The 26985-nt window shown below is 41.2% G+C and overlaps 4 protein-coding genes across 5 annotated transcripts; 2 read left to right on the top strand and 2 right to left on the bottom strand.

Annotated features, from left to right (window-relative positions):
- Positions 1 to 613: 613 nt before the first annotated feature.
- Positions 614 to 4700, bottom strand: wee2 (WEE2 oocyte meiosis inhibiting kinase). Its single transcript, XM_003967175.3, has 12 exons — positions 4601 to 4700; positions 3971 to 4267; positions 3644 to 3855; positions 3422 to 3479; positions 2933 to 3102; positions 2713 to 2834; positions 2472 to 2618; positions 2298 to 2402; positions 2144 to 2229; positions 1512 to 1682; positions 1043 to 1191; positions 614 to 953 (listed from the first exon to the last, which is right to left on the bottom strand). Exons 2-12 carry the CDS (start codon positions 4256 to 4258, stop codon positions 788 to 790), a joined length of 1674 nt encoding a protein of 557 aa, XP_003967224.1. The 5' UTR covers positions 4259 to 4267; positions 4601 to 4700; the 3' UTR covers positions 614 to 787.
- Positions 4701 to 4839: 139 nt separating this feature from the next.
- dennd11 (DENN domain containing 11) lies at positions 4840 to 10561 on the top strand. Its single transcript, XM_003967190.3, has 9 exons — positions 4840 to 5597; positions 5997 to 6096; positions 6208 to 6366; positions 6994 to 7141; positions 7228 to 7366; positions 7463 to 7594; positions 7879 to 8029; positions 8123 to 8191; positions 8306 to 10561. The coding sequence occupies exons 1-9, from the start codon at positions 5201 to 5203 to the stop codon at positions 8499 to 8501; spliced, it is 1491 nt and encodes a 496-aa protein (XP_003967239.1). The 5' UTR covers positions 4840 to 5200; the 3' UTR covers positions 8502 to 10561.
- Positions 10562 to 11096: 535 nt separating this feature from the next.
- agk (acylglycerol kinase) lies at positions 11097 to 14200 on the bottom strand. Of its 2 annotated transcripts, none has more exons than XM_003967191.3 (14): positions 13801 to 14200; positions 13674 to 13713; positions 13500 to 13579; positions 13349 to 13424; positions 13146 to 13271; positions 12958 to 13052; positions 12781 to 12850; positions 12569 to 12648; positions 12441 to 12498; positions 12179 to 12326; positions 12011 to 12108; positions 11848 to 11918; positions 11652 to 11736; positions 11097 to 11543 (listed from the first exon to the last, which is right to left on the bottom strand). In XM_003967191.3, exons 1-14 carry the CDS (start codon positions 13908 to 13910, stop codon positions 11367 to 11369), a joined length of 1314 nt encoding a protein of 437 aa, XP_003967240.1. In that variant the 5' UTR covers positions 13911 to 14200; the 3' UTR covers positions 11097 to 11366. The 2 variants fall into 2 exon arrangements, with proteins under 2 accessions (XP_003967240.1, XP_011605303.1); XM_011607001.2 differs by having other exon boundaries at positions 13674 to 13695; positions 13801 to 13977.
- A 107-nt stretch (positions 14201 to 14307) lies between these two features.
- On the top strand, positions 14308 to 26976 carry nup205 (nucleoporin 205). Its single transcript, XM_029841816.1, has 42 exons — positions 14308 to 14484; positions 15125 to 15267; positions 15345 to 15516; positions 15673 to 15817; positions 16045 to 16204; positions 16335 to 16563; positions 16655 to 16819; positions 16903 to 17078; positions 17187 to 17303; positions 17385 to 17522; positions 17648 to 17798; positions 18001 to 18206; positions 18368 to 18550; positions 18886 to 18936; positions 19063 to 19272; positions 19354 to 19591; positions 19663 to 19852; positions 19983 to 20103; positions 20395 to 20476; positions 20592 to 20762; positions 20851 to 20975; positions 21315 to 21429; positions 21580 to 21729; positions 21856 to 21930; positions 22046 to 22203; positions 22315 to 22395; positions 22496 to 22687; positions 22854 to 23052; positions 23159 to 23257; positions 23360 to 23505; positions 23646 to 23837; positions 23902 to 24023; positions 24208 to 24340; positions 24541 to 24667; positions 24791 to 24864; positions 25001 to 25129; positions 25261 to 25387; positions 25552 to 25724; positions 25890 to 26019; positions 26161 to 26289; positions 26356 to 26432; positions 26528 to 26976. The coding sequence occupies exons 1-42, from the start codon at positions 14457 to 14459 to the stop codon at positions 26678 to 26680; spliced, it is 5982 nt and encodes a 1993-aa protein (XP_029697676.1). The 5' UTR covers positions 14308 to 14456; the 3' UTR covers positions 26681 to 26976.
- Positions 26977 to 26985: the final 9 nt, after the last annotated feature.

The raw sequence follows: 26985 nt of genomic DNA, 5'->3' as shown, positions 1-26985 counted from the left end.
TATCGACGATTAATGAGCGGTGTTCAATGGAAAGGGTAAATTAGCGTGGACGGCAAAGTTAATTTCTACTTGCAAAGGATATAAATAATTGCGGAAGCGTTTGAAACTATGGCTAATACCGGTACTTACATTCCGTTATTTGAGAGTTGAATAACTCTGCTCTTCAGGAAACAGAATAACAGTGTGGCAGTCTTAAACTGACGGTTTCGTTATCTTTGCGCGTGTTGTTGAGGCGCATCGTGCATGAACGCATAGCTGGATCAAAGGAGGAAAAACTGCATTCCAGCCGTCACAAAATATAGTCGTTTACCTGCAAAACTCCAAAAATATTCCACCTGCTTACTGTCCAAACCCTACTATTTGTAGGCTTCCCGCCAAACTATTGTAATTGCATAACTTACGTCATTTCCGGCCATTTCTTCATAATAAAATCTGGATAAAGAGTGAAAACGGTGCATTGCAAAATTCGCAAGCAGAATTGTAAGGATAATAATTCACTGTCCCACAGTCACAGTTGGATGCAGTTGCTGATAAAGACTAAAACTTGGAGCTGAAACTCCCCTGCAGTATTTTTTTCACCTTCCATTGTAATTAAACCATCACAAACACATTCTTTAAATTTAAAAAATGCTTAAAATGTTTATTTACAGTTTAAAACAAAGGAGTTGTTTGTTAAGTACACAAATCTGTATAATTTACATGCAATTAAAGTCACTTTTAATGTCAATTTGAAAAGTTGATGTGCTGTTGGTGTATTCTACTGCATCAGAGATCTCAAAATATCCCATTATACTCCATATCCTGGACAACCAATGCTCAAGGATCTTGCAGTACTCCTACCAACAAGCCTTCTGCCCGTTTTGGGCTGACACCCCAGTTTAGCAGGAGATATCACCCGAAGCCCTAATTTCTGCGTAGGGGACAAAACTGCTTGGCGTGCCTCCTGAAGCTCTCTAGAAATAATGGGAAGAGGGGGCGAAGTGAAAATACAAGATTACATTTCCGAAAGATGAGTTTTGAAATCTTTCATTTTGACCCTTACTTTTCAAGCATGGCAGTCTTGAACTTCTCTACATTAAGCTCTCTGCGTAGCTGAGCTGCCAGCCTCCCAGTCTTCTCTTCTCTTAACATCACATGCTTGCAAAGCTCTTTGGCTGATGGACGTTTTGTCAGGTCAGGATACAGCAGCAACTATGATAGCAAACAGAAAAAACATTTCTCTCTACATAATTCTCTTTTAGAGTGCTTTTACCCGAAGGCATACCATTTACAAAACAGCTAGAAAAAAAACAATATAACCTCATTTAAACTGCAAAAAAGTTAGAACTACACACAATGGATAGGAAAAATACACTAAAAACTCAAATTACATCATGATGGACAAAAGCAACAACACCCAGATAACCATCAGCACACGGCTAGATATAGTGCATATATATAGTGCAAATACCTAATAAAACATGTTTCAAAGTAATTATTCAAGCATTGGAAAATGACAGGAGATGAGCAACCTGCAGCAGGGCTCTAAAGGGTGGGGACAGCTCCTGTGGCAGTTCAGGCAACTTCCCTTCTCGCAGGTTGTGCCACTCATCTCCATTTTGAGGCAGTGGAGGAGCCCCGGCAGCCAGCAGCACCGTCAGACCCAGAGCAAAGATGTCTGCCTTGGGGAGGTTGCTGTAATCCTGGAGGATGGAAAGATCGAGATGAGTAAAAGAATCAAAGAAACTAAAATATTTTTCAGATTTCAGGCCTTTAAACTTTTGAGGCATAATTAAATCTGGCCCCAAATGAGAATTCTTATTTGGGTGAAATCTAATGTTGAGAATATAGAACTACCTAATTTTTCAAGAGCTAAAGGAGAAATTTGATGGTATTTTTCTAATAATTGTTATTTTGTAGTGACATTCACAAATGCCACAGCTCCCATCCATGACTGTTTGCTATTTCTGAGTTTCTGTAGAAACATGATATCCAAATATCAATATCACTGGAGGGGAAATCACATTAATATATAGATATTTTTTAAATCTTTTAAACACAAATATTGCTCTAAATATGGTGAGGTTATTATACAACATAAAAATCACTTTTCATAACATATTTGATGACGGACGGGACCTATGACAGCAGCACAGCTTTTTACCTCATGCAGAACTTCACTGGCCAAAAAGCGGCTGTCGCCTTCTTCTACTTGAGGGTTATTGGTTGATGTCACGTGACCCAGATCCCCTACAGAAATTGGTAGGCATCAGATATGATCACAAACACCACGTTAACTGCATTTAATTGTTAAATACCAATTTTATAAACAACTCCTGTGGAAGTTCTCCCATCATCATCTTCTTCGCTCTCGCCTTCACATGCGCCACTCGTGTCAGTACGCTGGCAGACGAATATATTACCTGTTAAGAGTTAAAATGAGATTTTAGGCACAAGAATGGAAAATGAGTGACAAGCACAATGAGACACACTTGGTTTGATGTCCAGATGTACAAGGCCTGAGCCGTGGATATATTTCAGCCCCATGGACACCTGCAGGAGCAGATCCTTTAACTTCGGCTCTGAAAACAGCTCGCCATGCCCCTCCTTCTGCAAAATGGCATCAGCAAGACTTCCACCTGTAGCACAAATGCAATGAGGTTTTCCAAACCTCGCAATTCAAGCTAGTGCACTGACCATATGAGAATTCACTAACTAAACTAATCTCTCTACCATCACAGTATTCATTCTGAATGATCATGTGATCATCCTCTGCCCATGCCGAATAATATCGAACAACATGTGGGTGGTGGCCAAGTACAGCATGCGCGTACACTTCCTTAAGTGCCAGCTGCCTGAGAAGACATTACAGCAAGGGGGAGATTTGATGCACACAGAAATAAAATAAAAAATTATTTGTCCTTGGCAGAGAAATAACATGCTGCTGACTCACTCGTTGGCAGAGCCCGCCAGGGGTCGTCGAGATCGTTTTATGGCGTATAAGCAACCGTCCAGCCGCTTCACACATTTGTAAACTGCCCCAAACTCGCCCACGCCAATGCACTCCAGCTCCAGGAACTCGCTCTCATAGCGAGACAGCATGAAAGCCTGGACAGCACGTCTCTGCCAGACAAACAGACGCAGGGGCTGACACAACAAGAAATCCCTAACAACAGGAACACACGTCACAGAACCAAGCCTCGAATCCGACTGCAGCTAGAGCGGCAGAATCACCAGATATGGCCATTCTTCCGATAAAGATGTGGGATTTGCTGTTGGAAATTCCTTATTGGAGGTCCCAGAAACAGAACTGGCAGCATGTAATTTTGGACAAACCACACAATGTGAGGAGGCAGAGGAAGATGACAAAACGGCTGATGAATTTATATCAGAAGCATCTGAGAGGGAGTGTTCCAGTAACTAGAAGATAGAAGAATAGTACCTTAGGTGGGAGGAAGGTTTCTTCATCCTCCTCAGATGATGTGAGACTGTGTTTTAACCTGACATGAAAATGAAATATTTTGTAAGCAGACAGAAATCCAGTATCTTAATGAGATGTGACCTACATCCTGTTTTACAATACAGACAGTTTCCCCAATTTGTGACCAAAATGAATAAATCCCTCATTAGGGATTAAAAGTGTTGACCACATAACAGCTTGTACCTTCGTCCATTGTCTTCATCATCATCACCCCTGAAACTGGTCCTCCACTGCAACTCACTGCTCCTGCGGACTGTTTCAGGAGTGAATGGATTCACGTTGACCGACTGAGGAACATGGACGTAATTTGCAGCGGTGGAGACAAAGCGTAGGGTCCTTTGAGTGCGGCAGTTCTTAGTGCTGGAGCAGGGCTGGGAGGACTTGGAAAGCAGGCTCTGCAAGATTGGAGGGAGACAACAAAATATACCCACCACTGGGTTTTGACTGAGTTTGTGTTCAAAACCTAGAACAGGTCTGTTTCATCTGAAGTGTGCTGAATGATGGACCCACCTTTGGTGTGCTTGGAGAGTCACAGAGCCTCAGTTTCCTCCATGAAGCATAAGGTATTGGGCTAGTGCACTGTAAAGGGGAGGATGCGGTGCTGCTTCTACTGCGGTGACGTTGCGGCCTAGGAGTCTTGCATGTTGACTCATGGTTCAAAACACTGGAGCTTGCAAATCTGGGACTGCGGATCCTGAAGGTGTAGTAGTCGGAACTGTTGTCGCTACTGCTGCTTCCTTCCTCTCCACCACTAGTGAAATTCAGCTGCTGACTGATCCCATCAAATGGTTTTGCCATGATTGGAGCCTGAGTTTTGGCACAGACTTAATTTTAAATGTTTACTTGTTTGTGACACTCTAACGCTTCAAATTTAGATTCAAGTTGTGTGTTGGGTTATTAGCAATTTGTCTTCAGGATGAAACAAGTATGAAACTGATTAAAGTCTGCATGGACAATGACCTGATACTGTCCATGACAACTACTGCTGTTCATAACAAATCAACTGGAAAGCTCCACGAAAAACAAGCTATAAAATTAAAGCACGCTAGTCCAACTACACAAAATGCTTCCAAGTTGAGCCACAAAGATGCATAGTTCTTTGATTCTAAACATTGAACCATGTTTATTCTAAATACTCACGAACGAGTCGCCGTCCACTTCCGCTGCTTAACTTTCGCGCCTTGCATGTAAATGACTTCCTGTTTAAATGATCTGCGCAACTGGGTAAACACACCTTTTTCTCTGATTAGCTGAAATGTTAATAAACCATCAACCTGGATGTAATTTTAGTAACGTTGAGTAAAATAAATAACCAACAAACAATAATACTTTAAATATACATTCAATTGTTGCAAGAAAATATGAAATTTACCAGAATCCAAACTAGAAAATGTTGAAGTAATAAACATTTACCTATACTATATATTATTACTAACTAAAAGTAATTTTAATGAAAAGTGATCTTATAAATAAAACCTGGCTGTAATAGGCAAATATTAAACTAGACACGTGGGCGGAAGTAACGACGTCATCAAAACAGTGAGATTGGAGGGGGAGCACAGCCCGTCAGTGGATGTGACACGATTACAAATACATAGATAACAACCAGCACGCAGGAGGAAATAATGATCCGGTTCCAGCGGCGTGTTTAGACTGTTAGATTGCACTGGTCAGCACACTTTTGGCGTACATTTTAACCCTCCGGAGTCCTCGGGAGCGGTCAGTAACACCACCGCCGCCATGGTAAAACAATCGGACCGAGCCCCGCTGTTGGACTGGGAGGAGATTCCGCCGCCCGATCCGAAACAAGGGGCCCCGCCGCCGCCGTCTTCAGCGCCGCGGAAAGACGACACGCCGCCGCAGAAAAGTTCGCAGCCAAATGGTCTTCGCACACCGACGGTCAACGCATTTGGTTCAGGGTGGGGTACCAGCACTAACGCCACCTGCAGCCAGCCGACGAGGAGCCTAACAGCTGTTGTCGCCAGAGGGGATGGAAGTTCAGGCCGCCCGCAGACGGTGGTTGTTGGGCAGCATTTCGTTCCAGATCCGAACGTTCGGTTCTTCGCGGTGAAGGATCAGTGGGAGGAAAAAGACCAGATCGTAGCCGTGTTTGTGGTGACGTTTGACACAAGATCGGGTAGGCAAACGGGCGGGAGTGAATGTCCTTATTAATAATTCCTACCGATTATAAACTACACTCTTATTAGACGGTTTATGCACATATCAGCCCAGACAAGTTGTGGCCCGTTCATTGATAATGCACAGTGATAAAAAATTATCCTGTTGGTATGTGTTGCAATACCTAAGTATTCCTGCAGATCTAAAAGATAGAAACATATCAGATACCAAAATGAGGATGTGTTTGGTGTATGAAAGTGGTCTGTTGAGAAATCCAGCAGGCGAGTCATTGATTCCTTACTGTCACTCTCTGTCTGTGACTCATGTCTGCGATGTACAATTTTACAAGAGAAGTTTGACAGGTTGAAACTCTACATGGGGAAATCCTTTCATGATTAAATGTGCCTAAACCATGCAGGGAACATGGTAGAGTGGTGCCTGCCTCATGACATCAACCTGGATGGAGTCGAGTTCAAGTCCATGGCCAGTGGTTCCCATCGGATCACCAATGATTTCATGTGGGTACACCCATCCCCACCCCCCACCATTCAGGTCAAATGCACTATGTTGAAATTGTGCTGGCTAATCTGTGTGACCGTTCCGCATCTCTGCTTTGCCCCTTTTGGTAGTTATTTCCGAAAAGGCTGCTACTTCGGGCTGGCCTGTTTCGCCAACATGCCTGTCGAGAGTGAGCTGGAACGAGGAGCGAGGATGAAATCGGTGGGAATCCTGTGTCCCTCCTACACTCTGCTTTACCGTTACATGCATTTCCTGGAGAACCAAGTCAGGTTAGATACACTCTGTATCGCGTGTGTACCCATCGCCTGTGTGCCATCATATTTATATTCTGTTTATCTTCTGACACAACCTTCCCTCCAATGTGCCCACCTCCTGTCACTGCTCCTTTGTTCCGATATTGTCTCATCCATTAAACATGAACAAAGAGACCCAGTTACAGCTATTCTCATACACACAAGGTTTTTGTGTTGAGGCCTTGACAGCCTCTCTTAATTCTGCCCCTCTCATTCAGTCCTCTCATTGAAAACACATCTCCATATCTCCTTTTTGAACATGCATGTATTCTTAACACAGTCGAGGTCGGCTAATCTTTCTGGCGAATTAAACTGTGTCTGAATTCAGAATGGACTGACTGGCAGATGTGTGCGTGTTGAGGTTGTTGGTTTTACATTCTACAGTCATGGGCGATTGGTTTGGAAACAGAAATATGTCAAACACGAAATGACATTACTCGTAATTGATACGCGATTGTGTGCCGTTGCCGTCACCCCATGATACACTCTGTGTGCAATTTAGGAACAAGAAATGCCGATGAATAATGATGAAGTGAATAATTTCAGATTTGTGGTTCTGCATTTACAATTTTCAGTAATCTGATATACTTGTTCGTTTGATAGGCACCAGTTACAGTGTCCAGGCCAGTATTCTCCCCTGGAGGCTTTCTACGAGGACAAAAGGGCAGTGCTTCCCCCTGCAGGAAATGGGCCTTCTTGCCTAACCTGGAGTGTCACCAATATCAACCGCTGTATGCATGCCGAAATGAAGGTCTGCAACCAGCAGGATGCATATTAATCCTCGATAAAGGCATATGCACCCAGTCTGATTTTTTTTTTTCGCTTAACTTCCTGTAGATAACCCACCCAGCTGGCTGCATGTCCCAGTTCATTCAGTTTTTCGGGGAGCAGATCATGGTCCTTTGGAAGTTTGTGTTGCTCAGGAAGCGTCTGTTAATTTTCTCCCCTCCACCTGTTGGTGTGGTCTGCTACAGGGGTGAGATGCACAAAAAAACATTCACACATTGAGTGCAGAGTGATTGTTTGTTTTAACACGTGTGTGTTTTTCCAATGTTTTTTCACCCTCTCTCAGTGTATTGCTGTTGCTGCCTGGCCAACGTCTCTTTGCCAGGAATAGGTGTCTCTGTGCCGGAACTGCGGCCTTTTTTCTACATCAACGTAGCCGACATAGCTGCTTTGCAAACAGAGATGTCTTATGTGGCCTGTGAGTTTTTGATAAAGCCTTTTCTTTTTCACAGTTTCAACAGAGTGTAATAATTGTTAAATTGTGGGTTTAGCTAATATTCATTTTTTTTACAGGATCATGTTAATAATAATAATTTTTGAATGATTCATGAGATATTTGACCAATCAGCAAGAGTAACACTAGACTATCTTTTTCGATTGAATTCTGCACATTTATTACCTTATTTTCCATACTTTTTTCTTTTTTTGAAGCATGTGTTCATAAGCTCCCCATATATGTGCTCTTTTTCACCTTGGATTAAGGCACCACAGAGAAAATTTTTGAGGAGAAGAAGGACTTATATGACGTCTATATTGATAACCAGAATGTGAAAACGCACAGGAGCCATTTGCAGTCACTGCTTCGGCTCAATGCATCAGATAAAGAGAAATACAGGAAGCTGAGTGAACAGAGGTGAATGATAAACACAGAACGATTGGATTCATATTTGCATTCAACAGTGGTATTTTTTAGTGATAATGCTATATATGCACTTTGTTTCCCCAGGCAAATGTTACTATATTCTCAGGAGGTGGGTGAAGACTACACATCAAATGAAGAAGATCTTTTCATTCTGTGAGTCTGACAGACATGCTGGTGCTTTCTACTTGAGTCATAAACACAAGCAGTACTAGTCTTCTATAGGTATGAGTATTGTAAATTCATGCCGCTGTCTCTAATTCTATTTAGATTTTTCATGGAACTCAACAACCGCATCTTCCAGACTCTTTCTGAGGTTGCGGGGAGCATTGATCCTACTCTCACCGCTGATCACGTTAGGGCCATGGGGCTGGATCCCCAGGGCGATCGTTCCTTCCTGGTCGATCTGCTGGAGGTGTACGGTTTTGACATCACACTGGTCATAGACAACCCATGCTGCCCTTGAGTGAGTCCCCTCTTGATTTGGGGAATTCAAAACTGTATTTTCACTGGATATTTGTGCCTTCTGGCCCCCAACCCACTCCACACATACGAACGCACACACTAAGCACTGGAGACACTGCCCCTCCCCTGGGACATCCAACTCTTTCCTGCTATCCTGTGTGTGCCACCTCTAACCCGTAGACATCATCGGACATTGGTGTGGACACCATGCACACATTTTGCTCCAGAGGAGGCAGATTAACAATGGCAGTGGCACTGAGCAGCTGTCTACTCTTTCAATTATTCACTTCAGAAATCATATTCCAGCTTATGTCATATTTGTTTGTAAGTTCTTGTTTGACTTTGGTCATGAGGCCCTGACTGAAGCACTGGATAAATATATGAATTTCCTGACACGTTGATAAGTCATCGTTTTCCTCCTCTGCACCTTTTGCAATGAAGACTGATCTCTCGTAATGTTGCCTCCCACTTTTGAGATGGAAATAATTTGTCCCTTCAAATACACTTCAACTTTAGTTTTGAAACAGTTATACAATGTGCTGTTCTAATTTGGATGGGACTTTGGTATACAAACTCTTCATTTGCCTTTAAAAAAAACAAACAAACAAAAAAAGCAATAGAAGTCAATGTGTGTAGGTTGGTCTTCACTTGTCTGCTGAATGTGACCTGTTGGTTGAAATATTTGCATTATTTGTCATGAATGTGATGATTCCTTATTGACTCTGACTCGGTGAAAAAGAAGGGATTTGTTTGAAAACGGCTCCTTTTACCTTGTGTGACTGTGTGGCTGTTTTGAAGGCTTTTTGTCATGTGATACACACTCAGCTGAGCTTTATGAGTATACAGTGCATATGCATGCCCCACCTTGTTCACCAGTTTTGACCATCCTCTGCTGTATGTTTTGCATTCATCTTCTTTACCTTTATGTCCTGGAATGAACAGGCAGGTTATAATTGAGCTGACAGTTTTTAGCTGTACTGTGCTTGATCATCAGCTGTATGTCTTCTGTGAAGCTGTCATGCTTTAAAAAAAAGGATCCTTGCGTAGTTTACTTAATGCTCAGCTTCAAAAACCCCACCAACCCTCTCTCCGTGTCTGGGACAAAGAGCTCTTTGTTGTCATGGTGAGGACTGAGCAGCCTTTAACTCCTCTGCACTGTCTTTTTTTCTTCCTCTTTTCAATGTGTACACATGGAGAGTATCCAATTCTAGAAATTGACCAACTGTGCTTATTTAAATTGCCCAAGCTGATTGGTTTAGCTCTTTGATCATGTTGCCAATCATTGATAATTTGTTCCACGTTGGAATAGCTTTTTTTTTTGGAATAGTTTCTGCTCATGCTTCCCATAAGCCAGTGATCCACATATCCTGTTTTCATCAGTGTACCACAGGATCATTCTTTCTGGGAATAGTAGATTCCCCTGGACTGTTTAGTCTTTACTAAACCAGTATATATTCTGGCTTGGTTAAAGCATTTTTAAAAAGTGCCCCACGGACTGCATTTCAAATCGAGGGGCACTTAAGCTTTGTTGTTTTAAAAGAGGCCTTATGGAAATGCAACTTTCTTAAACGTATTGCAGCAACGTGACTCATTTACAGATATGAGTCAGCAGCCTGTGATGAAAGATTTAAGTTCACTGTTGTCTTCACTTCTAAATCACCTTACTGTCTCCAGCAAACCTGCTGACTTGGATGTATTTTGTTGTCAGCCCACATATACACTTGCCTATGACGGCATTTGCTTTACAGGTATTAAATGTAAATGGGAATGTGCACTACACACACTACTGTATGAAATGCCTTGTTTGTGGAGCCATTCACAGATGTGTACCAGCACTAAGGAAAGAGTCAGTTGTACAGCTTATACTACTGAATGTCAGATGACAGCAAATGTATTGCACATATCCAAGTTAACTTCTTGATTGTGATGTAAATCAAGTATTCACCTTTGCTAATGTGAAATACTGAATTGTCCACAGGATAGCATGAGCCACTGTTAAAATACACTGTACTGCTGCCACTATAAAACAATAAATCCTTGATACAGTTTGTCTTATCTTCATACTCTCTAACTGCAGAGCAATTCTTTCTCTTTCTACGCTTTTCTTGCCTCCACAAATGGGATCAGTGCTTATACTTCTGAGAAAACTTAGCAGAATGTTTCACAATATTGTTTAAAAACTGTGTTGTACTATAGCAAAAGTAGGATTGTCTATTCATCAGCTGACACATAATTGCAAAATCACTTAGAATTGTGTGGTGCATAGAACACGTTGTAGGTAATGCTGTCAAACATTCAATTTTAAAAAACAGAATCCACAATAAACTGTACTTATATACACTTATAATCAACAAATCAACCAGCATGAAACTGAGCGCCCTGCTCTGCCTTCCTGTGGAAGAATGATAGAAAGCCTGCAATGCAGCTACTGGCCTAATCCGGCAGGCAGGCTGGCTACCACCATCTGTTAGATAAGACCCAGTCTCACTGGGGAGTGTGCCAAACTCCTCATCCAGGATTCTGGATCATTTGCAACTTAGCCTAAAGGCTTCTACATCCCGCACCTGCTACTGAAAATGGACAAAAAGTCAGTGTTGTTGACTCAGTAGGATTTTATTTGTGGAGTTAAAATGTGATTAAAATAACAAACCTCTGTGTAAACATAAAGTCCATTTGTAATACAACTTGAATGTTGATGTCTGGCTTGCACAATTGGAACCTTGGTCCTTTCACATCCAACAACATGGAAGTCTCCAAAACCAATTTTAATAGGTAGGTAATGTTTACATGTAGTACACAGACAGGCAGAACTCCAGGATCATTTGAAGCCAATGCTGATTCCACCTGGTTCTCTACATCTCTTGATTTAAGTTGTTTCTGTACTATTGTCATTTTTAATGTCCTTTTCACCCTGCGTGAGTGAGAGGAACTGTGCCCTGCGCTCCGCGCTGATGAAGAACCGTAGTTTCCTTGGCAACAGTCTTACTTCCACTGGCATGGCCTCGTACTCTTCGTTGTCAATGTTGTAGAAGCCACCGGCCCCCTGTGGGAATTACCAGAACAAATTGTTCAGAACAAAACTTGTATTCCGTACATTAATCTGCATGATTATATAATATTAAAAAGATCTTATATTTTCCGGATTTCTAACCTCTGGTAGCTGCAACCTGCAAGCACTGGCTTCCAGTATTGTAGAGTTTTTAGAGAATATAATGGGGTCTTTTGTTTTTGCATTCCTACAATGAACAAAAAACATTAGTTTACCTAAATATAGTCATACATTTCAATATAATACAGCTTAAGCTCAGCCTTGTTGCCTGCAGTACATTTTAAAAGAAACTACAAACCCGACAGTAATGAAATCGGCAACAGAGAAGTTGTCAGGTTCTGCGTGGATCACCAGGGAATCATTTATGCGCTGAAGTTTGAAAAATTTATAAAATGTCAGTGTTTCAGTTTTTATAAGCACAGCCACATGATTATAAATATATATTTTTTTTTTAGACTTGCCCTCTCTACTGGGTTATTATTATGTGTTTGAACCAGCAATTCTAATGTTGATAACTTCTCCTCCTTCCACTGCTCTGGCTCTTCCAATTTTGGAGGCTCTGAAAGAAACAATGAAACCCAAAAGTCAAAATATATTACGACTAGATTTTCAGTATCAATAAATGCTACCTTCAATTGGAGGGTTCCAGTAGTTTTTTAGTCTGCGTGCAATACGATAGAGCAAGCTTGGTCTGGGAGGTTTCTCAAATGGCTGATCAGGAGGTCTTAAGGTGGGAGCCAAGTGGGATATGGAAATATCCCTGACCAAAGGCCATTCCTGAAGGAGGGAAACATGTGGAGCGGGAGCAGCATGGATTTCTCTTTTAATTTCAGAATTTTCTTTATTCTTAGAAACCAAAAAAATGACAGTGATGTTTGAATGTATTCCTACTCGTAGAGTACTAAACCAGTGGGCTGCATACGTCTTCAGGGGTCCAAGGTACCAATACCTATAGACAGACATGGTTAAGTTTTTTTTCCCATGGTAGATGTACCAAATTACCATCAATACAATCTTACTTGCTGATTTTTGAAGCTGCATCTCTAAATGCACCCCACTGTAGTCCCATCAGAGCAAATACTGGTTGGTCTTTCTCCCCCTGGAAGCACAAGCATGTGTATCTAAATAAGGAATGACCATACAAAAAGGAAATCCTGTAATTCTCCCTGTTATGTAGAGAGAATTTGATAAGCATATCAGATATGTATCATAATAAGAAAAAGCATCTCACTTTGATTTGCAGCACATCCAGTGGTACAGTTACTCCCCTCAGGATAGACAGTGTTGCTGATGTGATGTCTCTGACAGAGTTGATAATATTTGCTTTGAGGTATATTCATTACGTGTTTTATCTTCAGCTTTGGTAATGACAACAAATCATGCAAAATAAACAGGAGTAGAAACTTACTTGACCTTGTTGTCATTGAGGAGGTGAAGGCTGGGACTCAGAGAATTGGTTGAGCCCAGAGGAATGAAACCAATCGGTATGCCACTCATTTTTTCCTAAAAACATAACAATCATCAGTGAAATGCTAAGGTGAAGTTGTCCACTCTGTGTTCTGCTGTTAATCAAGCAGTGATGACTCTGGTACCTACTTGATCTGGCCTCCGCAATAAACCAGTGATGACTTCCTGCATGGTGCCATCACCTCCAGCCACGATCAAGATGTCCGTATGCTCCAGGAGTTCCATTAGTTTCTTTGCCTGACCTTCATAATCTGTCTGTAAAAAATGCAAATTATTATTGTTATCAACAATACTAACAATATTGCACAAGACGTATGTGTAGCAATGCATACCTTTACTAAGGTAATCTCCACACCAGCGAGATGCAGAATAGGAGCAGCATTCTTTTCAAACAGGTTGTTGGCTTTCCTATACAAAGTGACATGAATATTGAGGAATAAAATAACAAAATACTGTCCAAAAAAACCATCATTAGCTTCTTACCCATTGCAAGCTGCAGGGTTCAAGATCACAGTGGCTTTCCTCAGTTGCTCCTGTGGAGCCATGAGTTGACGTCCAAAATCCTATTGAAAATTAAATCAACTTAAAGGTCAATTTTGTGTAAAGAAAAATGGCTCGTCAAATGCTTTTCATGTGCAAAATAAAATCGTGTCTTACCCTAGCTAATAGACATGCTTCTCTGCGAAGAATGTTGTCACTGTTTAGATACACATTATTAAATGAAAGACACAGAAATATTGCTTGTATTTTGTCCAACATAAATGTGAGTATTAGCGGTGCTCACCAGTGTTTACCATACAGCCAGTGACCCCCATATGACAGAACACACACTGCGAATGCGGACTTCTTCCAATGGTTCCGTAATGTCCGGAACACTTTCACAACCCGAGCCATAATGTCGATTAATATACTGTCTGCCAACCCTTTACTGAAATGTGGCAATACGTTACAAAATTCAAAATTGTCTCATTTCCATGCTAGCGGTCATACATACACAACTCTGAACAACTTGGTGTAACGTCAAAAAAGCACCGGTAGCAACAGGGCGGAACTTTAAAAACGGATTATTAATGTGTTTCAGCACAAGCACAAGTGTTACAGAACATGTTTTTATACGTGGTAAAAACAGATGTGAATTTTTTGGTTAATTAAATCTTACATACTCAAGGATTACGTTTTGTTTGTTTGTTTTTTTACTGAGCAAATGTTTTAAAATTAACTACACGTCTGAGGACCTCGCCTGAGAAATACCGACAAAATATTTACATTATCGTATATTTTAACATATCGGTTACTCAATTCGTGTCGAAATTTTTCGAACAAAATTTTGTTTGGCAAATGTAGTTTTAACAAAATTTACAGACTATACAACTCTTTTAAAATTTCACACCGGCAACGCATTAGCAGTCTTCTCCAGAAGTCGAGTTTTCCGAGCGCATCATGGCGGCGCAGATGGCGGTAAATTCAGGTATTATGTTAACACAGTACTTACTACTTGTTGGAATTCGTTGAATTTGAGTAGTCGGGATTATACTCCTTTGTCCCATAAATTCATTTACTTATTTGCTCTCCAGCGTCAGTTGGGTTACGTGCTATAAGCAACGAGCACATGGTGATGGATCATTCAGTTTCAGGCTGCGATGGCTAGGCTACGTTAGCCTAGCCTGCATGTAAACATGAATCTAGTTATGATAGTCTAAATTCTGTCAGAATACTAAATTAGTAATTTGGGGAAGAGATAAATACGCCTACTGGTATTTCTTCATTCACTTGAGTTGAGAATCAACGAAGTGCTTTCTATTCCTACCTGAAATATTCTATTTAGGTTGCGTTTTGTTGCACCGCGATAAATGCGCACATTGAAGTGTTTCGTTTTTGGGTTTGTGAAGAACTTGCTAAAGTTTGTATACATAATTAATATCTTACAATCTATGGACTATAGTTCGAAACTGAAGGCAGAATGAGTAAAAAACACAGCATTGGGGGAAATGCTTTTTTAAAAAAACAAAAAAAACAAAATAAAGATCAAGTATGGTCATAGAGTTTGGGAAAGGAGACTTTTGGAATTCTAATGTGTGGGATGATGCAAATCTTGTATTCTTATGCAGGAGCCAGTTTGTGGGGGCCGTTGAAGGAGCTGTGGGAGACGGTGGATGGGGCTGTGATGAAGAGACAGGCAGAAAGTGTTCATCTTCTAGACTTACAGCTAAAGAAAAACAAAGCACAGTTTCTTTCACTGTTTAGGAATCCGGTAAGCTGACACAATTGGACTAACAGGTAGTTAAACAGTGCATAGGGTGTCATTGTGTTGTCTCCATGTATTTCCAGCCAAAGAGTGCAGAGCAACGGGAAATGGTGCGTAAAGCCAGCACAGAAGGCATTGCCATTCAAGGTCAGCAGGGATCTCGACTTCTTCCAGAGCAGCTTTTGAAAGAGGCCTTCATTCTCAGTGACTTGTTTGATACTGGAGAGCTAGCAGCTTTGGAACTTTTGTTAGCAGGTAAATTATTCTTAAAAAGGTATATGATTTGTAAGAATTTTAGTAAATTTGTGTTGGGTAAGGTTGCAATTTATAGCATGTAGTATTCATAAAATAGTAATTATAGCTAGTCATATTTAATATCATAATGTGAAAACATATTTTATGTATGAATAGGGGAGCAGCAGCAGCCCCATTTTCCAGGACTAACACGGGGGCTAGTAGCTGTGCTTCTCTACTGGGATGGAAAGCTCTGTGTTGCTAACTCCCTGCGTTCACTTATGCAGTCACGCCATGGAAAAACATTTACCCTGGATCTGAGGTAACAGTGCCACCTCTGCTACAAATACTGGACTGTACCTTCACCTATTTTGTCTGTAAATTTGTTACCTTTTGGATTTGGAGAAAATTATAGACAAAAACAAAACAATTCCAGTTGTTGTGGTACCAGTATTTTGTGCTGCAGTATGTGAGTTGTTATTGTGAAGTCTGTTAATTTAAAAAAAAAAAAGCCTTTGTTTTTGATGTCTTTTAAAAATTCATTTTTAGTGAGGAGCTGGTTGCTTTGACGACACGTTTTACTGATGAACTGATGAACCAAGGTCTGACAAAACGCATCCTAATTTTAGTCTCAGAGATAAATGTAACACGTGAGTTTGAACGACTGCAGAAGGAACGTGGCCTGGGCAATGAAAAACACAGGAAAGAGGTGGGAACACATTTTTTTACCCTCATTTTAATTTGTGTCTGAAGCCTGTACTGTGATTGAGACATAAAAATGGTGTAGTAGAAGTTGATGACAAGTGCACATGATGTATAGTTCAATCTTTTGTGTACAGGTTTCTGATCTCATTAAAGAATCCCGACAAGCTCTGGCAGACAGTCTGTTTTCATGGACCTGCCAATCGCCTTTGACAAAAGATGACACCCTTTCTCTTATTGGACACTTGGAAACAGTGACAGCTCAAGCTGATGGCTCATTGGACAGTGTGAATCTGGCTCTTGTAATGGCACTGCTTTATTGCTTGGATGTCAGTTTCATAGAGCAGGGAACAGAGGATAGAGAAGGTGAAAATATGTTGCCAATATAAAACTGAATTGCTGCTGTGCCAAGTAGTTTGGTTAAGAGTTGTGTCCTTTTTATGTTATTTTGTTGAAGATCTTCTCCAAGTCCTACCTTTGCTGACAGAAAAGCAGTATGTGTCTGCAGTACACAGTCGTCTGATGGACAGTCAGTCATGGAAGCTTCCAGGGCTGCAGGCTACATGCCGACTGGCTTGGGCTTTGTCTCTGAGGGTTCTTTCTCAGCTACCACAGGGATGCGGTAAATAATTGGAAATGTTAAATACACTTGTTTTTGAAGAAAATGTATTCTTTGGTGATAAATATTGTCCAAAAATTCTTCAGCCCTGGTTGAGTTCACTGAAGCAGATGAGGCTTTGGCTGACCAGGCCATTCTTGGAGATGTTTTCCTGTTTATAAAAGAGGGCATCTTGGGATGTGATGGCTTTGGCTTGGAAGAGTTTTATATCCGTCGCCTCCATTCACTCATCACAGACTTCCTAGCACTGATGCCCATGAAGGTGAGGGATAATGTCAAACTACAGTATTAAACTTCTCTATTTATATGGGAATCCTATCTTCTTGTTCTATGTTATTATTAAACTAATATATTTTGCTGTCATTGTTAGGTGAAACAGCTTCGTAACCGTGCCGATGAGGATGCCCGCCTAGTACACATGTCATTACAGATGGACAGTGAGCTTCCAGCATCAATGCGCAAGGACTTAGACCACCTTATGATCCTTGTCAGTTATATTTATTTACATTCATATTAACATCAGTTTGCCTTAATTTTTCAATATGTGATTACTGTTTTGTATTTGCAGATAGGAGAGTTTTACAGTAAGGACACATTTGGGTTGGAGTTGGGTCTGGAGTTCTGGTGTCCTACAGAGTCTCTCCAACACACTTCCCTGCAAGGTTCCTACCTGGGAATGGCACTTCAAAGGCCTCCACATAAACAGGTAAGAAATATAGCATGTCTACCATGGTGGTCTTGAAATTCTGAATAAGATCAATGAAAATTTAGAAAACATTTAGGCTGCATTTACGTGTTGAATGTAATTTTCAGTTGGTGTCTTTAATACAGGTGGTCTTGTCCAAGTTTGTGCGTCAGATGGGAGATCTTCTGCCCTCCACCCTCTATATCTCCTACCTCCGTATGCTAAAAGGCCTTGCTAATGGTCCTCAGTGTGCCCACTACTGCTTTAGTCTACTTAAAACCAATGGAACAACACACAGTAAGAAAATATTGTGCTCATTTTTAGAGTTACTGCGTTAAAATGTTCAGTATTTCATTTGTTTATTTTGATTAGAGATTCATAGTTAACTTTTTAAATAGAAAATTGTCATTTTCTGAGTTGTCTAAGTAGCATTTGATAGAGCATTTCTGTTAGACTTTCATGGCCTATGGATTAAATGCTGTGATGCCTTTGTTTTTAGGTGACAACATCCAGGGAGTTTCAGGGAGCCCAGTGTCTTGGGAACATTTTTTTCACTCCCTAATACTCTATCATGAGAGCCTGCGGAGAGACATTCCAAATCCTGATGCAACACAGTACCGCCACCCACCTCTCAGGGGAATCACTCACCGAGAACAAGAAGGACTTACTTCATTTTTGCAGTTGCTTACAACTATTGTTACATGGGTACGGTCAGACATTGACCAATAATGTGTTTAGTTACATTAAAGTATAAACTTGCTTGTTCAAATTACTGCTTGATATATTTACCATGAAATTTTTGGTTAGCTAAAAATATTGCTCTTCAGCCATTAACGGTTTTGGTGTCTTGTGTGTCAAAATTTTAGAGTGAGAATGCCCGACTGGCACTGTGTGAGCATCCCCAGTGGACCCCAATTGTTGGGATGTTGGGGCTACTTCAGTGTAGTGTTCCTCCAATCCTTAAGGCAGAGATCCTGCATTGCCTAGCAGCCTTTGGGAAATCACCAGAGATTGCTGCATCACTGTGGCAGTCATTAGAGTACACCCAGGTTTGTGTTTGTGACGAAAAGTAATATATGAAAAGAACTACGAAAAATGCACAATGTGATATCTTTATAATCATTGAATGGAGTTTGTTAATTGTTGTCCTTGTGGTCTAAGAAACAAAAATGCACTCAAAATACAATGTAACCAGTTTTGAATGTGTACAACTTGGATATACAAAATGTATCTTGTCTGCCTTCTAATAACTAAGCTAAATAATAAGCATTTTAGTCAAAATTAAGTTAAAAAATTGTCATATTTACAATTTGATTTTTTTTTATGCTACAGAATTTGATATTTTAAGCTGTCTTAATACTTTGCAATTGCTATTTTATGGCAGATCCTTCAGACGGTGCGAGCGCCAGGACAGAGGCAGGCAGCTGGAATTGAGGTAAATATTATGTTAGTTTGTGTATTTTCTTTTATTAATGTGAGAAAACAATAATATAATGGATAAACCAGCATAGATACTCTATTTTTTTTTTTTTTTTTTTTTTTTTTTTCTTTTTCCTTCAAGGTGGAACTTAATGAGATTGAGTCAAGCTGTGAGGAGTATCCCCTGACACGAGCCTTCAGTCACCTGATCAGTTCATTGGTTGAGTGCAGCCTACCTGTTAATCTAGGGGCTGGATTACGTGTACCAGGTTTTCAGCCCTACTTGGATTTTTTGCGGGATTCTGTATTCCTTCCTTTTCCAACCAGAGCATATCGCCGCCTTGCTGAGAAGGTAAAGGGGAAACAAATTTCTGCATGCATGAATAGGTACCCCTGAACTGCATGTACATCAACTGTTTTTGGTTTGGTTCAGTGGGAGGTTGCTGATGCTGTTCTGGAAGTGTTCCACAAGCTGCTGCGGGACTATGAGCCACAGCCATCTGACTTTGTCCAGGAAATGGTTGAACTACAGGGCGAGCAGATGCCAGCGCACAAGCCCCCTGGTCACAGCATTATGTTTCACCTGCTCAATGATTCACCAATGCTGGCGCTCTGTCTTAGTTTGCTGGTGGAGGGTGTTCGCCAGCTAGACACGTATTCCCCATTCCCTGGTGAGACAACACTGCTCTCAGTCTAAAATAGGGAGTGCATGTTTTTCTGACCCCAGTGTGACACTTTACAGGTAAGCAGCATTTGGAGATGGCCGTGCTGCACTGTCTGCGCCTTCTGGATCTGGCCCTGCAGAAGGAGGTGATCTTTATGGACCTCCTCCGGGAAAGCCAGGATTCAATGTTGGTGTCTCCATTGGAACAACTTCTTCAGGGGGTCAGTCCCCAAACTAGAAGGGCTGATCATATTGTTAATATTGCCAGGTAAGAGTGTGCAGTGTTCAAATTTGGTATTGGCCTTTTTATTTTCAGGTCCTTTTCTCAAACTTGTATTCATTGTATTGTTTTGATTTGTTCAGAAGAAAGACTTTAGAGTGATCTGTGTCTTTTGTAGGTATCTGTACCACAGCAATTCTAACCCCGAAGCTGCCTATGAGGCTGCCAAAATATTGCGTCATATTGCCAACTACCCCAACATTCAACATCGGTTGGTGGGAGATTTCACACATGATCAGGTATACAAATCTTTACCTTTATTAAAACTGTGACCTGTGGGGAGCATTGTTGGATCAATTATAATGATAACTTATGTAAGTGTACCATTAATCTCTAGTTCACATGTGTCAAACTCAGTCCTCGAGGGCCACGATCCTGCCGGGTTTTCTGTCCTACCAGGCTGAAAATGCATTCAGTGGGATAGAAAACCCGGCAGGATCGTGGCCCTCGAGGACTGAGTTTGACATGCCTGCAAGTCTAGTTTATCAGTATGCATATAATAAAGAACCATTTTTGTCTCTGTCCCTCAGGCTGTAAGTCAAAAACTGATGGCAGGTTTTGTGGAGTGTTTAGAGAGTGAAGAGGCAGAAGAAGGAGCAGAGAAAGTAGCTGGTGAGGGTCAATATTCTGTGACATTGATATTCGTGCAGATTCAAAGCTGCAACAGCTCCCCCTCTCTGCCAACAATGCAAAACTAAAAAAAAATGGTATCTCTTTAAATGACCAGAGTTGACAGATTCCGGCCCACAAAAGGTTGCTAGAGTCCGACATGAAACCCAGATCCACATCCTGAATCTGCTCATTACTTCCCTTGAACTCAAGATGCCCAACTTGGCACTGTATCTTTTGGGCTACGAAGTAAAGAAACCTGTGTCATCCACCACCCTTCAGGATCCAGGTCAGAATACAGCTTGGCTCTATGGAACATGTAATATAACAAATGCTTGGTACTGGATTTTATTTTCTGACTGTTGAGTGTGAAACAGGTGTATTGGGATGTCCACGAAGCTGCCTGCATGCCATTTTGAGTCTGCTACAAAGAGGCACTGAGATAAGATCAGGACCTGTACTTGCCCAACAGGCACCTCACCTGGCTGAGCTCTGCTACCAGGTAAAATCCAACCAATGTCCTGGAGCTGTTATTGTTAAATTATTTTTATTAGCTAATTTTCATTTAGGAAATGGAAAATTAGTACTGAAATAATTTTATTTTACCATTGAAAATGTGTATAGACACAGCATTATTTCATTTGTTGACAGTTTGCCCAATTGGTTCCATTTATTTTTATTAACCTGGCTGCACTGTAATGTGCTACATTCCCTTCAGACATTAAAAAATTCAGAAATGTCTATAAAATCTACAAAAAAGTATGTATTATAGTAGTGTGACATATCCAGGTTAATATAAATAAATCTATATTTTTAAAAAGTCATTGCTTGTGTCTCTCAGGTGATCTACCAGCTGTGTGCCAATCCAGATACATCTGGACCCACCATGCGCTATTTGAGGACCAGCCAAGATTTTCTGTACTCTCACCTGCAGCATTTACCCTTTATCATACCTAGTGAGTATTGCAGCAGCTGAAAATATCAAACCCTGAATAAAATTTGGTTTATTACATTTATACTGCATTGAAACAGTGGTTAGCACAGTTACTCATAGAAGGGGAAACCATTGATGCTCACCCTCCTTTTATTTCAATCTCTGCTCTCAGGTAATCAAATTGCTGCCCTGTCCCAGATGTCCTGGCTCATTAAAACAGCTGCCATTGAGCTGAGAGTGACGTCACTAAACCGCCAGCGTTCACACACACAGCGCCTCATTAGCCTTCTGTTGGATGATCAGCCACACACTCAACATACTGGTATATAGTTTTTTAACTGACCTGAATGATTAAAACATACCAAAATGCCATCTCATACATTAAAAATGGCAACTTTTTTTCTGCTCTCAGTCCAGTTGAAAAAACTTGTTAATTGTTTTGTTTAAGCTCATGGGGAATCAGGCATAGAGGATGAAACAAGATCAGTCAGTGGTTTTCTGCATTTTGATACAGTTTCTAAAGGTTTGTGTCACATTTAAAATCATTTGTCCTAAATGGATATGTTGTATTCTATCTGCCATCTTTGGCTGCGCGATCAGCAGCCAAAGTAATATATCTCCTTTTTCATCTCTTTCAGTACGCAGGAAGTTGCTGAGTGTGCTGGACACCATTGAATTTAGTCAGGACATTCCTGAACTGCTGCAGCTAGATTTCTTTGAGCGCACACAGATAGAACAGGTGATTTCCAACTGCGAGCACATCAACGAGCAAGGACACACCGTGTGTAACGTTAAGGTCAGTTCCAAGTCTCACCTATTGTGTTGGGGGTTTTTTTGTGTTTGAATAATTGCTGATGTGTCATGTTTTTATTTTTTTATTTTTTTTATTTTTATTTTAAACTCAAAGTTGTTGCATAGAGTGCTGGTTGCTGAGGTTAATGCACTGCAAGGAATGGCAGCCATTGGGCAAAGGCCACTGTTAATGGAGGTAAGGAAGATGTGCACTACAGCATATGAATTGCAGCTTCGAAAATGTTGTTTTTCAATTGCAATTAATCCCAAAATGGTCACCTGGGGGATGCTTCCAGGAGGTAAACACAATCCTTCAGCATGTTGTGGAACGCAATCGTGTTCGGAGAAGTTTAAGTGCGAAACGCAATGCGCTGCGCTCCTGGAGGAACCTGGTGGAGACGCTGCTGACTGCCTGTCCTGCTGATCTCATACCTGCTGATGAGAGGCAGCTCATCATCAGAGATCTGCTGTTAGACCTCCACGATAAGGTTAGTGATGGCATCTGTTATATTTATGCTATTTGTATCCGAGTCAATCTTCAGAAAAGAGTACATACCTTTGATTTATAGAGAAAAATTAATTGAAGGAAATTTCTGGTTAGTTTCTCTAAAACCAGTTTCAAAGACCTTGATATTTATTGTATTCATTATCTAGGTGTTATCTGAGGATGCTGCAGGAGAACTGATGCCCATTGTTGCTGGGGCCGTCTTCACTCTGACAGCCCACCTCAGCCAGTCGGTTTTGTCTGAGCAGCAGCAGGGATTGGGAGTAGAAACGTCTGGATTTGCCTCTATCACGAACTCCGCCCTTCACCTGATTCTTCGCAAGCTTCTGGACTTCATCCTTTGTACTGGTGAGTGGTGACTTTGAGTCCACCTTTAGTTATACATATATTTTTGTGGTAAACTCTAGTCAACCTTCCTATTATTCATAGCATAAACTTGTGTTCTCTTCATTAGGGGGTGGAGACCAGCGTCTACGTTCTCATTTGTATGGTTCTCTACTATATTACCTTCAAATTGCCCAGAAACCTGAAGAACCAGAGACACTACAAACAGGTGCTGCACAGGCGTGAATGATTTGCAAAAGCTTGCAAAAAGTTTTCTACCCACAAAATAGGATTGTCATCAAAGAATGTTTCCCTCTTCATCCCCCACCAGGGAAGGCACTGTGGGAGCGTCTTACAGCCCCTGAAGATGGTTTCTCAAAACTGCAAAGAGAAAACATTTCTATCATTGAGAGCTACGGCAAGGCTCTGATGGATGTGGTGTGTCGAGACGCTTGTGACGGGCATGAAATAAGCAGGGTAAGAGGCACTGACCAGCTGACAGATTTGAAAATTAAGAATTTTCAGGAAAGTCAATGATTCAGGTCATACCTGATGATAAATATTTGTTTGCAGTGACAGGATTTTTTTTTTTTTTAATTGTTTTCTCTGTCTATCAGATGTTGGCTCTGGCAGTTTTGGACCGCATTCTGTCCATAGACCGTCAAAATCAGTGGCTAGTCTACATCTGCAACAGTGGCTACCTGCGGTCACTCGTGGAGAGCCTGAGACAGGATGATGCTGCCCTGCAGAACCTGCTCATGCCTCAGCCTCCACTCTTGAAACCACTCTACATCTATGAGAGCAAGATGGTAAACACTGTAAAAGCTGCTTGTTGTTGCTAGGCTGAGTTTTTGAACATGTCTGTGTTTTCAGGCTCTGCTAACTCGTGTAGCAAAAACTGGTCAGGGAGCTGTGGAGCTGCTGCGCTGTGGCCTGGTTGGACAACTGATTGACTTTCAGGTGTTTGACATGCTTCCTGACAGTGATGCACACAGGTATGGAGAGCAACGTAAAGGAAAGATATGGAAGAACTTATTATTATAGCATTCTAATATTGATACAGTGTATGTTTATTTTTAGTTGGTTTATACTTCTACTATTTCACATTTCAACAAATGTAGTGGTATTTTTGGTAAACACTTTTAACATATTGGTATAATGTGAACTGTTTTTGTACAGATTGTTGAGGGACCCATCAGGCTTCATTCCAAGCCCCATTGCCCGCTACAGGCAGATTCTGCTACCAACTCTGAGGCTCTTTCAGGTCATTCTGACGTCTACTACCATGAACCACCAACAGGGGGCAGCACAGGTAACTGCACAAAAAAAAGAAAAAAGAAAGTAATATAGAATTTTTCTGGGTTGGGTGGGAGTATTTTCATTGTACTTGGGAAAAATCGTATAGCATTAGTGAGATGAATGAATTATTAAATAGGTGATTCATTCTCATCTTGGAAAAAACACCCTACAAATGTGAGACATTTAATCTTGACATGCTTTCGTGTGCTGCAGGTTCTCCAATGGCTGATAGTCCATGCAGACACGATTCAGTCATTGCTGCGCTGTCGGGAGCTGAGTTTGGGAGGTTTAAAGGAGCTCTCTTTGCTCACTGGAATCATCAGTAAGACTGCTTTGCCAGGTACACAAATAAACAAGTTAATTCTTAATTATTTTTCATTTATACATATTGTAAATACAACATTTTCATGTTTGGATTTTTAATGGACATATGCTGTTTTGTATGGACCACTTGGTGTTTCAGGTGTTCTTGAAATGAGTGGAGAGATCAATAGTTCTGCTTGCATGGAGTTCCAGGGTCACATACACAGATTCCAGGTTTGCTAGCCACAGTTGTACCTGTATTTATTTAAATGTATTATACAGGTGTCCGTTTTAGCATGTGTGATACTATTTGCTTATCTGAGCATGTGTATTCAGCTGCTGCTGCACATTTCTTTTTTCTTTTTTAAAGCGCCTTTGTTTGTCATTGCTTGGACGATTGGCTGGAAGTGACAGGGACAGGCTGTGGAAGCAGGCAGAGATGGCAGCACCTGAAGATTCCCCAGATGGGCGAGAAGAAATGGAGGTGGCTCTGCAACAGGTAATGCAACAACAGGAGTAATGTTGCTGTATTAATCTAAGCATGTATTTCTGGTCTTATAAAATGCCAATGTGAAGTAGCATCCTTTATAATCTGGTGTCAGTTACCCTACAGATGCTTTTCTCTACCAGGTGTGTGCTAACCTAATGGAGTACTGCCAAACACTCCTGCTGCAGAGCTCAAACCAGGCACAGTTCAGCATCTGCCTCTTCAGCCCTTCGGCAAGCGAGCCAGCTGGCAGGGATGGAGGACGTGCAGGTCAGTCTGATTGTATCCATACTGTAGATGAAGGGGAAAAAAATATTCTCGTTGCTATATAATGAACAAAAGGGAGAAACTCAGGATTTGATCATTTGACTTTCTTCAGTAATTACTATTATGACAATTAACTGTGTCTCATTGTTTTGATGAATATTTTTTAGAGCTGTCATCTACTCTGCCTACAATGGCGTACTCCTCGGTCCCCGCTCTCGGTCTGGTCCTGTACCTTCTGAAAAACAGCACTTCAGATTTCTTCCGTTTCCACCAAAGTCACAGACAAAGTCTGAGCAAGCTGGAGAGCCTGGATCAGCTGCCACCTGAGGAACTCAAAGAGGTAACCACGGCGACCAACTCACCTTTCTTCACGCTGTTTGCTCTGTTTCGCACACTAGGCAAAACCTTATTAAGAAGCATCAACAGGTAGAGATTTTCAATAATTTGTGTTGCGTACTTAAAAGCAATATGTCCCTGGATCTAATGTTGGATATCTCCTTTGTAGTTGTGCCAAGGTCTGGTGTCAGGCCCAGGAGGAGTGGAGAAAATCTCTTCTGTCCAGAGGAGCCTGCTAGCCAAGAGACGACTGGTTCAGCTGATCAACAACAGAGCCAAGCTGCTGGCTCTGTCCTCCTGTATCCTTTGGCAACATCAAACACCATGTGTAAATTTTAGACTGTCCCATTAGTGGAGTGAGTAAAATGACAAAGAATTGTGTTGAGATGTTGTACTTTATCTGAAGTGCTGTGAAATGCCTTGATCCACATTGTTCTCAGATGTTATTGAAACCTGCTTGTTTGTGTTGTGGCGCCATTTGGAGTACTACCTGTTGCACTATGCTCCCTCTGATCCCAAAGACCCTTTGCTGTCTGGAAATCGTTTATACAGATCTGGCCTCACAGATGGTAAAAACATTTTTTTTGCATATGTGTCCTTGGTCCTTTTTTAAAACAACTCTTTTTTTTTTTAAGACTCCTTCAGTGGATTGCAGACCAGTGGAGGGCGTGGCCTTGGTCTGTCCCAAGTAAACCAGCAAGACTTGGACCTGGTAGGAAAAGGAATGATCCAGTGTTGATGGCTATGTTAAAGTTGTTTTATTCCTGTCATGTTTGTCTGATGCCTCTCCTCTTTGTGTGAGTGCAGTTAAAAAGTGAGGTGGCTGCCAGTTTTGGAGAAGCTCTGCAGAGGAAGCTGCTGGAGGTGGAAGGACTGTACAGTCAAGCCCGCTCTCGATACACCTTCATCCAGGCCCTTGTTCGCAGGATCAGAGGACTGCTCAGACAGCTAAAAAATTGAAGCAGAAACATTTTCACAAGGACTTGAAAAGATATGAATACTTTAAACTGAATGAAAGGTGCTGCCAAGAGGAAAAAAAACAAGAAATGAGTCTACCAGACGCTTTATGATGGTTTCTTTCTCCTTCTGAGAATTGGGGCAAGTGGTGCGTTCTTTGACCAGTTCCTTATTATATTAAAAGATGCCATGCACCAGTGGTTTCTCAGAGAAGTGGGGAAAGTAACTCCACAGGCTGAATTTTTTACTTATTTGATATTGTTCTTTCCTTATCACTGAATAAACAATCTCTGAATTTGTTCAAATTT

The sequence above is a fragment of the Takifugu rubripes genome, chromosome 9 (genome assembly GCF_901000725.2).
Source record: "Takifugu rubripes chromosome 9, fTakRub1.2, whole genome shotgun sequence".
Taxonomy (NCBI): Eukaryota; Metazoa; Chordata; class Actinopteri; order Tetraodontiformes; family Tetraodontidae; genus Takifugu; species Takifugu rubripes.
This window is presented reverse-complemented; position numbering and strand designations above follow the sequence as displayed.

Bases quoted from the DNA above. Each gene is read 5' to 3' on its own strand.
- nup205 (XM_029841816.1), top strand. From the start codon at position 14,457: ATGGCGGCGCAGATGGCGGTAAATTCAG. The intron at 14,485-15,124 runs GTATTATGTTAA...ATTCTTATGCAG, and splicing joins GCAGATGGCGGTAAATTCAG to GAGCCAGTTTGTGGGGGCCG. The intron at 23,838-23,901 runs GTAAACACTGTA...CTGTGTTTTCAG, and splicing joins ACATCTATGAGAGCAAGATG to GCTCTGCTAACTCGTGTAGC.
- wee2 (XM_003967175.3), bottom strand. From the start codon at position 4,258: ATGGCAAAACCATTTGATGGGATCAGTCAGCAGCTGAATTTCACTAGT. The intron at 2,403-2,471 runs GTGTGTCTCATT...AACTCTTAACAG, and splicing joins ACATCTGGACATCAAACCAA to GTAATATATTCGTCTGCCAG. The intron at 2,230-2,297 runs GTATTTAACAAT...CAATTTCTGTAG, and splicing joins AGGAGTTGTTTATAAAATTG to GGGATCTGGGTCACGTGACA.
- dennd11 (XM_003967190.3), top strand. From the start codon at position 5,201: ATGGTAAAACAATCGGACCGAGCCCCGCTGTTGGACTGGGAGGAGATT. The intron at 5,598-5,996 runs GTAGGCAAACGG...TAAACCATGCAG, and splicing joins GACGTTTGACACAAGATCGG to GGAACATGGTAGAGTGGTGC. The intron at 6,097-6,207 runs GTGGGTACACCC...CCCTTTTGGTAG, and splicing joins CGGATCACCAATGATTTCAT to TTATTTCCGAAAAGGCTGCT.
- agk (XM_003967191.3), bottom strand. From the start codon at position 13,910: ATGGCTCGGGTTGTGAAAGTGTTCCGGACATTACGGAACCATTGGAAG. The intron at 13,425-13,499 runs GTAAGAAGCTAA...CACTTTGTATAG, and splicing joins AACCCTGCAGCTTGCAATGG to GAAAGCCAACAACCTGTTTG. The intron at 12,851-12,957 runs GTAAGTTTCTAC...CAACTCTGTCAG, and splicing joins CTCAATGACAACAAGGTCAA to AGACATCACATCAGCAACAC.